The sequence below is a fragment of the Hippichthys cyanospilos genome, chromosome 8 (assembly GCF_059441005.1).
Source record: "Hippichthys cyanospilos isolate Australia breed blue-spotted pipefish chromosome 8, RoL_Hcya_1.0, whole genome shotgun sequence".
Classification (NCBI taxonomy): domain Eukaryota; kingdom Metazoa; phylum Chordata; class Actinopteri; order Syngnathiformes; family Syngnathidae; genus Hippichthys; species Hippichthys cyanospilos.
This window is the reverse complement of record NC_142376.1, coordinates 4553462-4570231: the sequence shown is the minus strand read 5'-3', so window position 1 is coordinate 4570231 and position 16770 is coordinate 4553462. Positions and strand designations below refer to the sequence as shown.

The following is a 16770-nucleotide window of genomic DNA, read 5'->3' as shown; positions in this document are numbered from 1 at the left end:
GACCGTTTTTCATCAAAAATGAAGAAATTAAATGATCGTAAATTCCAAAAACTAGCAAATGAATTTGTTCTTAATGGCCAACAGAATGTTTTAGGTATAATCATAGGTCTAGTTATCATTAAATTAAATTACATAGGGGGTGGCACTTCTCCGGAGGCAGCCATGTTTGTTATGGCTACGGACAATGGTAAAAGCAGCACCCGCAGCACCTCCTGCTGTCCGTAATGAAAAACCGTCTAAATCTTACACACTGCCCCTTTAAGAACACATTTATTTGCAAGTTTTAGTCATTTATAATCATTTAATTTATTCTTTTTGAATGAAAACCATTCTAAATCTTACACAGTGTCCCTTTAATGCTAAATAAAATCATTTTTTGATTAATCGGTGAAATAATCGATAGAATAATTGATTCTAAAGGTATAGTGACTGACCTTTTTGCGAATACTCAATTATTTGAGTAATTTCCAATAGGATATCCGAATGCCAAAACTTCATGCGCGAGGCGAAAAATAAATCCCATTAAAGCTCCGTAGTCATTTTGTCCTTTTTTATCAATGACATTTTACGACATTAAACATACGTCTGCTGCGTATATAATTAGCGAACCGCTGGTGAGCCAGTTATTCGTCACTGCACACCCTGCGCAATAAACCGAAGTTTGAAACTCATCCTTGCAGATTGCGGCCATATGTGCGAACGCTGCGTGTCTAAACCCTCAGCGCGCTCAGATCGAAAGGCGTTAGGTTCAGCCATCTGTTTGGGAAACCTCAAGGTGCCGAGAAATATCCTTTGGTCCTTAATTGTTCATGCAAATCGAGAGTTATTATGGCGGAATGTCTGGCATCTGGGTTTGGTCCCAGTGACTGATGTCTGCTGCAAAAATGATATTCCCAGTGCAGCTTCTGAATGTGTAAACATTTCACTGCTGTCAGTGCTTTGACACAATTGGAGCATGTTTTTTTTTTTTCCCTTTAGAATTTGTTTGGATCGACAAGTCATGCATTTTAACTCATTCAATCCCAAAGACATGTTTTTACGTCAATAAAGAGTCCAAGGTATTAAATCGTATTTATTTTCACAAGTATATGGCTAAATGAGGGTCTAAAAATGGCTGGTACTAATCAACTAATCATAGACCTTAGTACCTATCAAGTACTTTAGTACAGGGGTCCCCGACCACCGATCCACGGCCTGGTACTGATCCATGGATCAAATGGCACTGGGACACATGCAATATAATTATTTTCGTTTTATCAGAATGACTTTTTTTATATGTCCAATACATTAATTTGTAGATATTTATTTTTATTTTTTGAATTTTCACAAGTATTTCAAGAGTCAAGAGTTTTTATTGTCATATGTATAGTATTATTATACCACACAATTCTTTTTCCGTTCACTCCCGGAGTAGCAGACTACATTCCATGTTTGAGCAATAAAAAAAACAAAAACAATAATACAATACACAATAAACAGAAGCTGTTTGCCAGCCTGGCAGTCCTGGCCCTCAGGCTTCCGTAGCGTCTACCTGATGGCAGCAGTTCAAACAGATCGTTTTGTGGGTGTGTCTTGTCCTTGATGAGGTTGCGTGTCCTCCGCAGAACCCTGGTGTGGTAAATGTCCTGCAGTGAGGGTAAGGCTTGCCTACAACCGAGAAGGAAGAGAAATCTTTTAACAGGCAATATCAGGAGTCCTACTTGATATGATTTATCACGATAAGGAGTTTCTACTTGATCTGATTTATCGCAATAAGGACTTTGAGCGCTACTTTCTTTCCAAACCGGGTGAATCTCTATGGCTGTGCAAGAAGATGATCAAATGCTGGCGATTGCGAATGACGGCCACATTAAACGCCATAATGCTGGCGATCGTGAATGACGGCCACCTTAAACGCCATAATTGTCTTTCGTACGTTAGCCACTTCGCGCTCTGTATCTGCACTTGCATGAATTAGCTCAAATGTTCGAGATTTCCGACATCCTGTTTGTGTGAAGCGGGAACAAAATTGAAAACAAAAAGTACCCAAGGTTGTATGTCTGGATTCTTTCAAAAACGTGAAAATACGTCTTTGGTATTGAACAAATGAATCATAATGAATAATTCCCAGGCATGACATTACTTCTAATCTATCGACCCGAGATTTAACCCCTGATGGTTTTCCAATGTGTCAGTGAAGCGCGTCGACTTTAATGAGTTTACTTGACCTTTGTCGAACCCCTCACGTTAAGACGCGGGGGAATGCACTTTTTTTTTTGTGTGTCACTTGAGTAAACGCAGCTCAAGCGGTGCCTCTGCGGCGTCTCGGACAAAAGGGACTTAATGCCTGTCTTGTTTGTGCTTCCCTAGGTGTACCTTATCAACGTGACCTATTCGGACTCCACGTCTCATGTCATCTACAGGAGATACAGCAAATTCTTTGACCTACAGGTATGCCATCGAAGCAAACACAAATCAATCATGAGGATTATTTTTGTTGCCGGATTTGCCAATAGGACCGGCGGTTGTCTTCAGTTTGACCTTTCAGATCATTACTTCAGTGTTCAGATGATGGATGGTCTCCAAAGACTGATGGAGACCCCCATGGAAATAAGCATATAGATGAAATCCGCTCAACAGCTGTATCACATTCATTCGCCTTGAGGAAGGGAGGGACAAAACATGTCAGTTGGAATGTAGGGTGCAAGGTGGGGGCTTAGAGGTTGACGGGGGGGCTAAAACGCCAGATGAAAATTAAACGGATCTCTGAAACCTCGTGGTGCAGTTCAAATCAGGTAAATCCTAAGCAGGTCGGTATTTGCATTGTTAGCTTACAAAACAGAAAATAATGGTCTGTTTTTATTTATTTTTTTTCCCATTCGATTGTTTTATCGTCGCTTAAAATTGGCTTCTCTTTCGATCATTCGGGAACATCTAGCACCACCCTCCACGTACTGACACTGGAATCCAAACTGAGGGGAAATGATAAAACGAACGATTCGGTTGGATTTACAATGGAAACAAAATAAAAGGCCTACTAAACGCGGCTGAACTGAAGTTGATAGAAAGATGTCTTGTCTTTTATACACTAGAATGGGCGGAACCTAAAACCCTAAAACATGAAATGTCTGGATGCACAAATCAGGCATTACACTTCAAAAAATTATGGTGAGAAACAACATAAAGATCAAGATTTTTATCCATATCTGTGTAGGCGGATTATACTAGATAAAATGGTACCTGCAGAAACCCTGTTAAAATTTTACGTCAAATCTTAGCATTCGCATTTCCAGTCCCACATTGTTGTGGGAAATAACAAGCAAACCAAGTTGACTGTGAAATTTCAAGCTAGTCACGTGAACACAGTATTTGACCAACCTCGGTCAGGACTTGCTTAGTCACAACAAAAGTACTAGGACGGGTGTCACAGATTCGTACATTTCAAAACTCAATTTGTAAGCATGTGTTATCCTTTAATATGGCTTCGACGACCAGTTAGCATATAAACAAAGAGGTCCTGTGGTGCTTGCATGGCAAAAACCTCACAAGAGTCTCACCTTTTTTCTTACCTGACCTGGCTTTGTTTGTTTTAATTCTCTTTCGCAAGTTAGCCACTTCACGCTCAGTATCTACACTTGTATTAATTAGCTTCAAGCTTTTTTTAGCTTGAACTTGCATTACTTAAAACAAACGGTTAACCTGTTGGCTCTGAGTGTCTGTATTTGTGGTAGTTAGCACAAGCATTTAGCAACTTTGTGCTCAGTATTTGAATGCAACGTTAGTTAGCTCAAGATACGTTAGCCACTTTCTGCTTCGTATCTGAATTTGAGTTAAATAGCCCAAGGTGTTAGCCACTATGCAATCAGTATTGGCAATCGTGTTTGAAAGCTGAAGCTGTTCGCCTCTTTGTGCTCAATATCTGGACTTGGATTAGTTAGCTCAAGCTGTATTAGCCACTTTGCGCTCAGTAGCTATACTTTCATTGGTTAGCTCGAGCTGTTAGCCAGTTTTCGCTCAGTATCTATACTTGTAAGTAAGTTTGCTTATGTTTTTAACCACTTTGTGTGCTCAATGTCTGAACTTAGATTATTTAGCTCAAGCTATGTCAGCCACCATCTGCTCGGTATCCGAAATTGCGTTATAGCTCAAGCTGTTAGCCAGTTTGCGCTTAATCTCTGTTCTTATATTTGTCAGCTGAAGCTGTGGGCCTGTTTGTGATCAGTATCGGTAATTGTATCGTTAGCTGAAGCTGTTTGCTACTTTGTGCTCAATATCGACTGGAAACTTGCATTTGTAAGCGCTAGCTGTGTTAGCCATTTTGTAGCATATATGCTGTTCTCGGTTAACAGACCCCTTTGATAGACTTTAGGACTACAACAGAGGAAAGCCTTTGTTCTCTGGTCTCTTGCTAATATCCAGGAAGCGTGTTTCTGTGTTTGAAACAAGATTTTCTCACGTTTCTGTCAACATTCATCATCTTGTTCATAGATAGCTGCTGTCGAAGTGTTATTTTTTTTAATGTTGGTAGTTTTCTGTCTGGATCAGCACTCAGCAGCTGTCCACGCAAATCGTGTGGGAAAAATGCATTTTATTAAAAACACACGAAGCACACTGGGGGGTGTCGACAATGTTTTGATCGGTATCGAACAGGTGCACCTTAGGAAACACAAGAAAATCGAGTGAGGATTAGTAAAGTAAAACCGAGAAAAGGCGGGATGCAGCTTGGAATAACACGAACAAATTCTTCCAAAAACAAGTGCCGGAATCCTGGCATAAAGAGGCCCGTGTTTTGAATCGATCATGTTGCACTCCATCCCCCGATGTATCAGAATATATCTTCCCTCAAACCAGAAACTGAGCTTTTGTTTGTGCTCCGGCCAAGTAACACCTACTATCCAACTCCAGATACCCTCTCGATTTTTGGAGGCACAATCGCTTGTTTTATTCTCTGTAGGAGCTGACAGAGGCAAAATAAAGAGCCATTTGACACCCAGGCCTGACAAATGTGTTCATGATCTCATCAGATAACTATCAATTCAGTGGAAAACAAAGAAAGGTCACAGAGTGGACAATTATCAGCGGGCCGCGTTGTCGATGTGTTCTTTAAAAGCTGTCAAAACAGCCTGGAAGACGAAGGATCTATTTGTGTTGTTAATGTTTTAAACCTCTCCACAAGTGCACTTAGCGTAGCTCAAACAGCCCCTTTGGGTAACAATTATCATATATTATACGCCTCTTTGCTTATTTTCTTCTTCTGCTGCTGAGCTTAAATGTGGTTTTCCTTCCCTAATACATGTGCAGATTTAAGCACATTAACCTATTTTCATGTCAGAATAATGCTGAGCACGGATTGTTTTTGTTCTAACCGTTTTCTCGAAGCGGTCAGCGCGTCAAGTAGAGTTTACCCTCGGAGAGAAGCAAAAGGGAGTTTTCAAACTCCACACCCTGCAGCCTCGATGGATTGAGCACGCGGGTTTTTGCTACATTCCGCGCGAGGATTTGGGAGTGTGCGACCTGGTTTGTTTTTTTTCCTCTTTTGGACCCAAACCTCCACAAAAGTCCGTTAGCCGCCATTGTTATCGGATTGCGGAATCGAATTACGGCCGGGCTTAGACCCTGCCTGCGTTCGGTCGGTGGGATTTAATGCAAAACAGACTTGAGTGATAAGCGGGCCAAAAAACAGACGTCTTAAGTATTTGACAAGGCGATCGTTAACGCGGCTTCTGATCGGGAGGTTATATCGCTGGATTTATGCAAAGGCTGTCTAATTCTGACCAAGAAAGAAGAGGTCAGCGCACTCTTAATCTCTCCGTAGTAAACAATTGTCTAGTAGATGTCAAAACATAAGTCAGAGTTGAAGTCCCTGCCCACACCAGCATTCCTCCAAACTCCTCCCGCCTGAGAGTCGTCTCCCAAAAGTTCCATTGTCTCCGGTTCCATGTGGTGGTGTTTATTTACCCGATTTGCCCTACCCATCCCTATGAGTCCAAATTAAGTAAAACGCTTGAGATGAACGAGATTTGGGAGAGGATGAAGGCTGTTTCCGAAAAGACGGTGGCTTGTTCTCGCTTTGGCTTCGCAAATCCTGAGTTGGGTAAAAATGGGACTGATTGAAATGATTATTTTCCACAGTTGCAATATCTATGAGTTTTCGGTGCGAAGACAAAATCTTTGAGACTAGAATTTTGACCTGATTTAGCCTTTTGAACATCTTTAAAATCAGATTTATGATCTGTTCAATTTGTTTTGGTGTGAAGAAAGACACATCTGGAATGCAGAATGCCTTTATTATCATTTTAAAGTAGTTTTACAGCAAAACTGGGAATTTGAAGAGCTATGAACCGCACTCACCGAAATCATGCATGCTGCCATCTTCTACAAATGCAATACGAACTCATTCACTGCCATTGACGGATATAGACGTCAAAGACTCTTTTTACTGGCATGTCTAAACACACGTGGATTTTGCTGCTGAATTCATGTTCCACAAACGCAATACGAACTCATTCACTGCCATTGACGGATATAGACGTCAAAGACTCTTTTTACTGGCATGTCTAAACACACGTGGATTTTGCTGCTGAATTCATGTTCCACAAACGCAATACGAACTCATTCACTGCCATTGACGGATATAGACGTCAAAGACTCTTTTTACTGGCTTGTCTAAACACACGTGGATTTTGCTGCTGAATTCATGTTCCACAAATGTTCGCAATACGAACTCATTGATTGCCATTGACGGCTATAGACGTCAAAGATTTATTTGACTGAAATGTCATTGAATAAGCTTACTTGTTCACTGCCATTGACATCCATCGAAGTAAAAAATCTATTGTAACATGGCTGGTAGTGCATTACTTCATCAGAATTTTTTGTTGGAACAAAACTTTACTTATAATACATTTAAACACAAAAATACATTTGTCTTACAACGGTTCACTAGCATAATGCTAATATGTGATGGCAACTATGTGAGGCTAGCTAGCAGGCTAATGTAAATTAACATAGATGGTATTAAACTCACCACACATACAAACACAGCACACAAAGCAATTTCGTAAAATGTGCGACATTTTAGAGTGTGAGCGCTGACAATGAACAGCGCTTTCACCGCCGTTTACGAGCTCTAATGTAGGTCATGCTCCAAGTTGGCCAGCTGTTACCACACAAGCACCTTTCACACCTGTTGCGCGGTGAAACGGGAGTTTTTCCAACCACATCCCACGGGATGATGTCATCATGGCCGATGGAACGTCTTTGAAAGGTGTTGAGTGAGCGCTCCCATCGCAGAGGGAGTCGAAGGTTTCGCGTGTCCGACTAAGCACATTTATCAAAGAATTTGTTGGAAGAACTCCACCAGTTGTTGCCTTCAAAATAACAGTGCCACAATTTATGGTTTCAGTAATTGAAGTTTTTGTGTTATGCAAAACAGGATTTTCTGAGTCAAATTGAAATTTCAAACGCAATGCAGTTGAGATGAAATACGATTCAAAAATACAATTCACCCTTCAACTAAACAAAAAAAAAAAGCAACGTATTAATGCTAAATGACATAAACAGGCTAATGAATTGCGTGTGAAAGTGTCGCAATGCTCTAAGCAATTAATATTTGAACAATTCTCTCCAGCATATATTCTTTATCCTCTCGGGGGAAAATTACTTGTAAAATCGAATCAATAGATTTGATTTTGCATAGCCCTACTTACTCTACAACTCTACTCATAAAATGAAACACCTCTGTTTTCATGACTGCCGTACTCTGCCCCCGGTGGCCAAATTATGAACAACAGTTTTGTTTTGTTTTTTCCCTATTAAAATACACAAACCGTATATCTGGAGGGGATTTGAGAGGATTTATGATACATTCACGGGAACGTCACTGGAATCATATTGACTCATCATAAAAAAGATCTTTTAATAGGCTGACAAACAAACCACAAGTGAAAACGCAACCTTCTTTTTCTCAGACGTAGTATCCCAAAATGAAAAACACCGTGGTAGTAGATTTGGGTTTATGCGTAAGGACTTTTGACTGGATTTTTGCCTTTTCAAACAGGGATGTTTTCAGACGCAGCGTTTTTGTGCACAATGACAATAGTCACCGTCTACGAAGGAAACCACATCTCCTGACCTTCCATCTTTGAGCCCGGGGTAAAAAGTCATGGGGATTTTGTCAATGTGGTAGATGGAAGGGGGAGGGGGCAGAAACCAAAACCTCATCGGACCGCGGAAATCTCACCAACAAATCTCAGGCCGTACTTTTAATGTTTGTCCACCTGGTAACTTTTTTGAATATTTTGACACTGTGCTTCTTCTTACAAGTGTTTTATGCTTAGCAAAGCACATCTGGAATGAAGCAAAGTGCGCACATTTTGAAATGTGTCTTTGAATGGATTTACCATAATTCCTCAAATATACGACACACTTTTTTTCCCCCAAAAATGAAGGCCGAAAGTATGGGTGCGTCCTCTAAACGTTAACTTTAAAAATGTAGATTCTTTTTTGACGCCATTCAAGATTGGTCCGTCAGCCACATACGTTGGGTTTTGACACATGGATGCGCATTTTATTTTGGTATTTTTGCTCATAATTACGGTAACAGGATAAGGTAGAGGGCGGATGTCAATTAGCTGTTAGCAGCAAGCGCCTGTTGCAGCTTACAGCAGCTCATGTTAGCTGAAGTTGTAACAGCAATATTTTCAATAAAAGAAGCAAGCAAACTGAACCACCGTCTGAGTCCATCTTTGTTCACACACAGGAATGTTACTAAAACGGAAAGGATCATGTAAAAGTTTTTATGTCTGTAGCTGAGTCAGTAATGAGTGGCAAGGAATGCTGCTTAGAGAACGCTTAAAAGTATTCCATTTGACTCGTTTATTAATTGCGATGTTTTGGCATATACACATAATCATAAACCTGGTGGATCAAGCAGCTTTTGGGGTATTTATGGCAAAATAAAACTCGAGTCGCGTCGCAAGAAGGATAAACAACTGCTTTCTGTGCGTCCACGTTACACTGCCGCTACATTCACTGACCAGAATGTGGGAAATTTGAAACACACAGCTTAATCTACAACAAATATACAATTTATGGTCCTTTACAAGATTTCAAGAGTTTTATTGTCATATGGATAGTAACACCATACAATAAAATTCTTATTCTGTTCACTTCCTCGAGCTGACTACATTCCATAATCGAGTAAATAATAAGGTAGGCAATAAAACAAAAACAAACAAAAACAGTAATAGTAATAGTAATGATGTAACCTTGTCTGCTGCCCCAGAGATGAAAAGTTGCTCTTCTGCGTGATGGATGACACAGTTGCTCTTCAGCACGCCAGCTTTTCAATTCATGTACCGTAACAGAAGCTCATCTGAAAAAAATTACTGCCGTCGACTGATTCACTTCCTGGCTGATTTGCGATGCCATTGATGTTTTTCATCATCCCGTTGATCATTGAACTGTGACAGATTATGTGTCTCCTGGTTTTTTGCAGATGCGGATTCTTGACAAATTTCCCATTGAAGGAGGACAGAAGGACCCGAAAAAGAGGATTATTCCTTTTTTGCCAGGTGATCAATCAACACAATTTGACTTATTTACGAGGGCTCTCATTTGATGTGCTGGTCTGAATCCGTAGTAGGGAGGAGCTGTGTTTAGCCCGGGTTGTTAGCGGAAATGTGCGAAGGTTCTTTACCTCATTTAATTTTTTTCAAAATCACATATGTAAGCCATTTATTTTTAAGTGTAATGTTGTAAGATGAATTTCAAAGTATATGGAACTATTTTGGTTTCGTAGTTGGTGGTATTTGAGAATTATTTTTTTATGGGTGTTTTACCGCCTCTGCAGAAAAATCAGGTCACTAATGACAATTTGCATCCATATAAACCTCAACAAAATAAAGGCATAGAGTTTTTCCAAATGATTTATGACAACTCTCTTTTGCAATAAGATTACAATTAATTTGCTCTTAATTTGAAAGAGATAAATTATTAACTCAATTACTGCCAGATCAAGATTAACCCTTGTGCAGTACTGTGTCCAATCGTTTGATCTTCACGTCAAAATGTTTTTACTGCATTGAAAGAAAACACTAGGGAGCTGAAATTTCACCTATATGTCTTACTGCAAGAAGGATGTGGAAGAAAATGACCCAAAATTTGAAATACTAAACAAGGATTGTCTTTCACCATGAAAATATTATTTTTTATTTTTTTTAAGCTTTTTCTCTTCATAATTTTGCAGTGGAGGTTTGTGACTAGAAAAATGAGCTTTTTATGAAGAAAAGAATATGCTAAAAAGTGGCTGACATCTTTTTTTGTGACAGAAACACGACTTAGAAGGGCTTTTGTACAATTTTTTTTTTATCGAATTCTGATTGATTCTAACTCACTGCATGGCTGGAGTTTTTTTTTTTTTTTTTTTTTTCAAACCGTGCTCACCATTCTCCCCCTGAACCGCGTCGTGGCTTCGGATTGTGACACACTCTTCCTACCAAGTACTGTGACGCATACTCTGTTTACGGTTCCAGTTGACAAATCGGAACGTGTCATGATGGAGTCCAAGCAAGCCAGCTCATTTTTTTCACATCAGTATGTTCTCGGGAAATAAATGAACCGGCCATATTTAACTTTTAAGCATGGAAGTCATTTTCTATTTATAAAAGAAGGATGTGAAGTCTTCATTTTTATGACTGTAGCTTATTGTATACTAGCGCGGCTAGTCACGTTGCATTGTTTTTCTTTTATGATGGTTCTATCCACATACGCCCGAGTGATGCGTTGTCGGCCTTGCAGGCAGGAGGTTCTCAAGGGCAAATTGGTCTAATCTGATCAACGTATTTTGAGCCGAAGCAGAAGGGAGCAATAAAGAGACCCTTTGTAAGACCTGCTAGCCTGCTTGAGTTTGACTGTTGCTATTTTGGGCTTCTGTAAGCCCACCATTGGTCGGACTATAATAGGGCTGTACAATTAATCGAATTTTAATCGCAATGGCGATATTGGCTCCCACGATTAATTAAGCAGATCCTCAGCGATATTAATGTTTAAAAAGCCAGCTACATTACGTTTCAAATCGAGTACTTTGTCATTCTACCACCAGGGGGCAAAGTTTCCCACGTTTGCATGCCATCTGCTTTTCTTGCCCTAATATATGATTTGCCAGTGTGAAATGGCAATTATTTTCTGATTTCCTAATATATACACCGCTAGTTGTCAATTGACCCATTTTGAGAAATCCTGAACGTTTTATTAAATTTGGTTTGAAATGACCAAAAATCACACAAAAAAAATGAAGTACCTGACTCCAAATGTCTGGACCCTTAAAAAAATATTTGTTTGAAAATAGCATTAAATCAGATTTGCTATTACTAAGGGTGTGAAATATATGGCCCGTGGGCCGGCCCTGGCCCGCAAACTAGTTTGATCCGGCCCGTGAGATCACCAAAAATCACCCCCCAAAAAAAACTGAAGTACCTGTGACCGAATGTCTGGACCTTTAAAAAAATATTTGTTTGAAAATAGCATTAAATTAGAATTGCTAATACTAAGGGTGTGAAATATACGGCCCGTGGGCCGGTCCTGGCCCGCAAACTAGTTTGATTCGGCCTGTGAGTTCACCAAAAATCACCCAAAAAAAACAAACTAAGTATCTGTGACCGAATGTCTGGACCCTTAAAAAAATACTTGTTTGAAAATAGCATTAAATTAGAATCGCTAATACTAAGGGTGTGAAATATACGGCCCGTGGGCCGGTCCTGGCCCGCAAACTAGTTTGATTCGGCCTGTGAGATCACCAAAAATCACCCAAAAAAAACTAAGTACCTGTGACCGAATGTCTGGACCTTTAAAAAAATATTTGTTTCAAAATAGCATTAAATTAGATTTGCTCATACTAAGGGTGTCAAATCTACGTCCCGTGGGCTGGTCCTGGCCCGCAAACTAGTTTGATCCGGCCCGCCAGATAATTTTGTAATGTAAAGTATAACAATGAGCTGATTTTTTTTTCAACAAATGGGAAAACCTGAAGCGTTAACGATAGTAATATTGATGTTTTATGATTTATAGTGATGTTGTACTACTTTGCACAGTATTGTGTTTTATAGTTATATAATCTATATACCACGATTTTACTGGCCCTGCTCACTTCAAAATAGATTTTCCTCCATGCGGCCTGCAAACGTAAACACGAGTTTGACACCCCTGTGTTAAAACATCAAGTACCATCTGAAGTGCCTGACTCTTGTGTCTGTCTTTAGGTAAGGTCCTATTTCGCCGAAGCCACATCCGAGACGTCGCCGTCAAAAGACTGAAGCACTTAGACAACTACTGCAAAGTAAGACTCCAGATTCTGCGCGTCTCATCCTCACAACTGTAATTGTCTTGCAACACATGTCCATAAATGTCATTTTATGGGCCTGTAAAATTTTATGTTGTAGGTCAGACAATGACTGACTCTTTAGTGTTTGTGTTGGTCAGGGTGACAGGGACAAGTTATCTGTTTGAGTGCTTTATTTGCAGCGCATAAGTGCCGCAAGTTTTTCAGGGCAGCCTCTTGCCGTTTATCTTCCCGTCCCAGGCCTGGACAGGAAAGCCGGCGCTCTATCTGCACCGCTCGTTTCCTGCGGCCAGTGTAAATAGGCGGCCTTTAAAGGAAGACGAGGAAGTGGGGGCACGCTCGCGGCGGAATTCGTGAAAAAAAGCGCAAATGGATCGGCCCAGTCAACGCAACATGCTAGAACCTGACCCTCTCGTCATTGTTAAGTCAGAGAGGAAGTGCTGGGCAGGTGTGGTGCCGAGCGTGCTGATGATTTTCATTAAGAAATTCGCACGGGCTCGAACATTGCACGCCAGAAAAATAGTTTGGTAATGTCACACTCCAGTGCTGTAGGTGGCAGTAATGCACTTTTCCAAGTTCGTCTGGAATTGATGAGTTTGTGTATAAGATGGTGGCAAAGCACTACCTTTGTCTCCAAAAAGCATCTTCAACATTATTCCTTGGCACCAGGATGCCACAATATAGTAGCAAAGCACTACTTTTGTCTAAATGAAGGTCTTCAAATCATGTCATCATCCTTGGCACCAGAATGCCACAAGATGGTGGCAAAGGACTACTTTTGTCTGAAAAAAAGCACCTCCAGTCACTTCAACATAATTCGCGCAAAGATGCCGAGAGGTTGCGGCAAAGCACTACGTTTGTCTAAATGGAACTCCTCAACTCATGTTCGCCTCGTGCTTGGTATTATTTTGGCACAAGATAGAGGCAAAGCACTACTTTTGTCTCAAAAAAGCTCAACTCCCGACATCATTGCTTGGCACCAAGATGCCAAGAGATTGCGTCAAAGCGCTACATTTGTCTAAGTGAAGCTCCTCAACTCATGTTAGCCTCGTGCTTGGTATTATTTTGACATAAGATAGAGGCAAAGCACTACTTTTGTCTCAAAAGCTCAACTCTCATTGTCGTTCCCTGGCGCCAAGATGGCAAGAGATTGCGGCATAAGTCTACTTTTATCTAAAACTCATGTTAGCCTCATCCCTCATGCTGATTTCGAGTAGTAAAAGATTTTGACACATAAGAGCCAACAGAAATTCTTCGTTGGCTGACAAAAATTTTGAACATTGTTTTTTTAGTTCTTAAAAAAATGTAAAAAAGAAAAAAAATGTACATCAAGTTTCAATCAAGTTTGCTTGATTGAGGCAATAATAAAAGGTTGTATTCATCCGACGATGGGGAAATTTTGGCTACATTAGTATCTCGGATACATAAAATTCAGATTTGTGGACTACATCATTCTATTGCTGACTCATTCGGTTTTGGCATAGAAAGGTCATTTTGGCTTTGTAGAAATATAATTATTGGCACCAAAACAAGCCCCCACTGCGAATATAAAATAAAGAATATATGTCTATCATAAAATGTGGTTTTCAGTGTCAGTTCTCGGATTTCCCCTTCTTGACCACCGTGTGCAACCACGCTGCTTTTGATTTTTTCCGCTCATCATTTTTCCAATTTCCTGCTTTTCACATTTGATTTTCCCATGACTTTTTTTTTTCCGCAAATATCGGTCTTCTGGGTCCATAAGTGTCCTTCCCTAATGAAGTTCACCGAACATCAGCCACGGCCCTCTCAAGACGCCCTTTGAAATATGCTCTCTATACGTCTTTGTTTACGGCTTCGGAGCAGCTGGCCGAGACAGACGATTGTTATTCTATATCATCCCCGCGGGCTGGACTCCAGGCTAAGAAACCTTCTTCCTTCCCTTCCACACCCTCCACCTGGCCTTCTCATCTAACTGACTGTCACAAACTCACCGCTAGCCAACCCCATTTCAGAATACATGTGATTGTTTTTATATTGTTACATATGTGCCAAACAGAAGCTTTCTTTCTCTCTCTCTCGCGCAGGCTCTGATGAAGCTTCCCACCCACATTTCCCAAAGCGAGGAGGTTCTGCAGTTCTTTGAGACCAAGTCAGAGGACCTCAACCCTCCCACTGAGTGAGTAACTATCACCGTGTGAGCTCCATAGACTGACTCATTGTATGTGTGTGTTGGATCCAGATGAGTGAGATGGACTTTAATGAAATGTCGCGTCTGGCGAGGGGACATCTGATCTCAGAACAAAGGCAATTAGGATCAGCCGTGTCATGGAAATGTGGCAAAGTTCACGTCTTAGGATGATGTCATTTTTTTACCACGCTCATTTTAACCCCTGCGTGTCCGGGGATTTTGAACTAACTTGGGCTTATTATTACTCAACATGGGTTGACTTTAAAAGCGTCATAACATCTTCAAATATAAATATATTTTTACTTTCACACTCTCAAAATGTTAAGTGGCATCAGCCCTATCCATACATATAGCAGATTTACATATATTTGTATATATTCCAAGGCTGCTTCGTTTCAAATCATTTTCATTTTGTGAGCAAAAAAAACCTTGCGTTGTATGAAATAAAATGTTCCCCTGCAGCAAAATAAAAGCTTTCCTGCAACGTTTAGTTCTTAGATCAAAGAATTTTGTCAACTACAAGCCACACAATGCATAGCAAGAACTTTGCATTATGGGAGTCAGGCTAAGCCACTCAGTGAAGTCATTGAAAGGCTTGCAAATATCATAAATTGTCCGCTAACCCCAAATTTAGTTAATTTATATATATATATATATATATATATATATATATATATATATATATATATATATATATATATATATATATATATATATATATATATATATATATATATATATATATATATATGTATATATATGGCTTTACTTCAATAATTTCCTTGTTTAGAGGTTTGTTTTATTTAAAAAAAAAAAAAAATTTTGAAAATAACAACCTTCATAACTTGTGCATACCTGATTTGAATGTCTAGACTCTGAAAAAAATGTCTTTGGTATTGAATTCATTAATTTGTATTCCAAAAGTGCAATACTAAGCACAATGCTGTTTTTAGTAGAGTGAGGGCTCTTAGAACAATTTAATGCAAGGATTTTTTTTTTTGACTTACTTCCCTTTTATATATAAGCTAATTTTTTTAATATAAGCTGTATTAATAAAATAACACAGTGGTCCTCACATCCTTCTATTATTCTTTTTGTCGGAAAGTTTTGGACACCCTTTGCTCAAGTATTCTTGTCCTTTTATTTATGCTTGCTTAAGCTCTGTTTAAGGTAGTGCAAAGGCGTGAATTTAAACTCCTCAGACCACGAATGTTGACGCTACAGTGTTCCGGCCCAGTCAAGGGGAAAAACCTCTTGAGTCATCGTACCGCGTCCAGCGTGCCTGCTCTCTCATTCATGTTAGTCCCACTTCAAAGAAAGGAGTCGGGAGACTGTCCAGCAGTTTAAACATGTGGGGTCTCAGAAGGTCATGCCACCCAAATGCTGAATCTGAGACAACAAATTTGCTTTCAAACGGCTATTGGTGTGTGACACCAGGATAGGAGCTAATGAAATGTTAGAAAAGTTATTTTATTATTCATTTTTAGTCTCTGCTGGCGTAATGTTGATTTAATATAATGTGGAGCGCTTAACTGTGCCATATAGGCAGCGCTGGAAAAAAATCATCATCTTCTGCCATCTAGTGGCTAACAGTAGGATTAAAAAAAAACTTTTACATGCTGTGTGGTCATTCTGTCAATAGAGGGAGCCAAATATCCAGGCTGAGCTCTGCGGGCCTATTGGCAAAATTTGCATTAGCACAGTAACCACTACTAGTACTATTACTGAAAATACTACTGCAATACTCCTATCACCATCTCCACTACTACAACAGTACTACATATACTACTGCTATACTTGATTAGTTCAATGTCCAGATTTTGATTATTTTAGGGAAAGTAATCCTTGTGATAAACGAGGGATGACTAGTCACTAAATTATATACAAAAAATATTATTTTTTTCTAACTTTACAATTAAAAAACAATCACTCTGATATATTGAATTTATAGCACATTGTACGTAGGGTGGCGGCCGAAAAAGACAAAATAGAAAATTCTTTAGCGCAGCCCACTAGTTGGCGCTCACACTCCAAAATTGGGCTGCAGACCTTCGCTAAAAAAAATCACTACTGCATAATAAATGCCCTCAAATTGTCCTTATTTATGTTGTCTTAAAACTTACTGTTGTGTGCTTCACCATTTTAGCTAATAATATTCCCTCTACATCCTGCTTGTTACCGACATCATAATTCCTTGTCCAACCTGTCTGACGGCTTTGAGTTGCATTTAATGACTGCTAGTAAATTACACACCATCAGCCCCCATGGAGATGATTCTTTC

General features: G+C 39.7%; 1 protein-coding gene across 3 annotated transcripts in view; it reads left to right on the top strand.

The window, feature by feature from the left end:
* The window catches only part of LOC148419889 (SH3 and PX domain-containing protein 2A-like), an 89883-nt gene that overhangs the window by 25836 nt on the left and 47277 nt on the right, over positions 1–16770 (top strand). For all 3 annotated transcript variants that reach the window (XM_088420779.1, XM_088420778.1, XM_088420777.1), the window contains 4 exons: positions 2350–2430; positions 9479–9554; positions 12240–12316; positions 14386–14477. In XM_088420779.1, coding sequence (XP_088276905.1) covers positions 9479–9554; positions 12240–12316; positions 14386–14477 — 245 coding nt within the window. In that variant the 5' untranslated portion in view covers positions 2350–2430. The remainder of the gene's footprint in view (positions 1–2349; positions 2431–9478; positions 9555–12239; positions 12317–14385; positions 14478–16770) is intronic.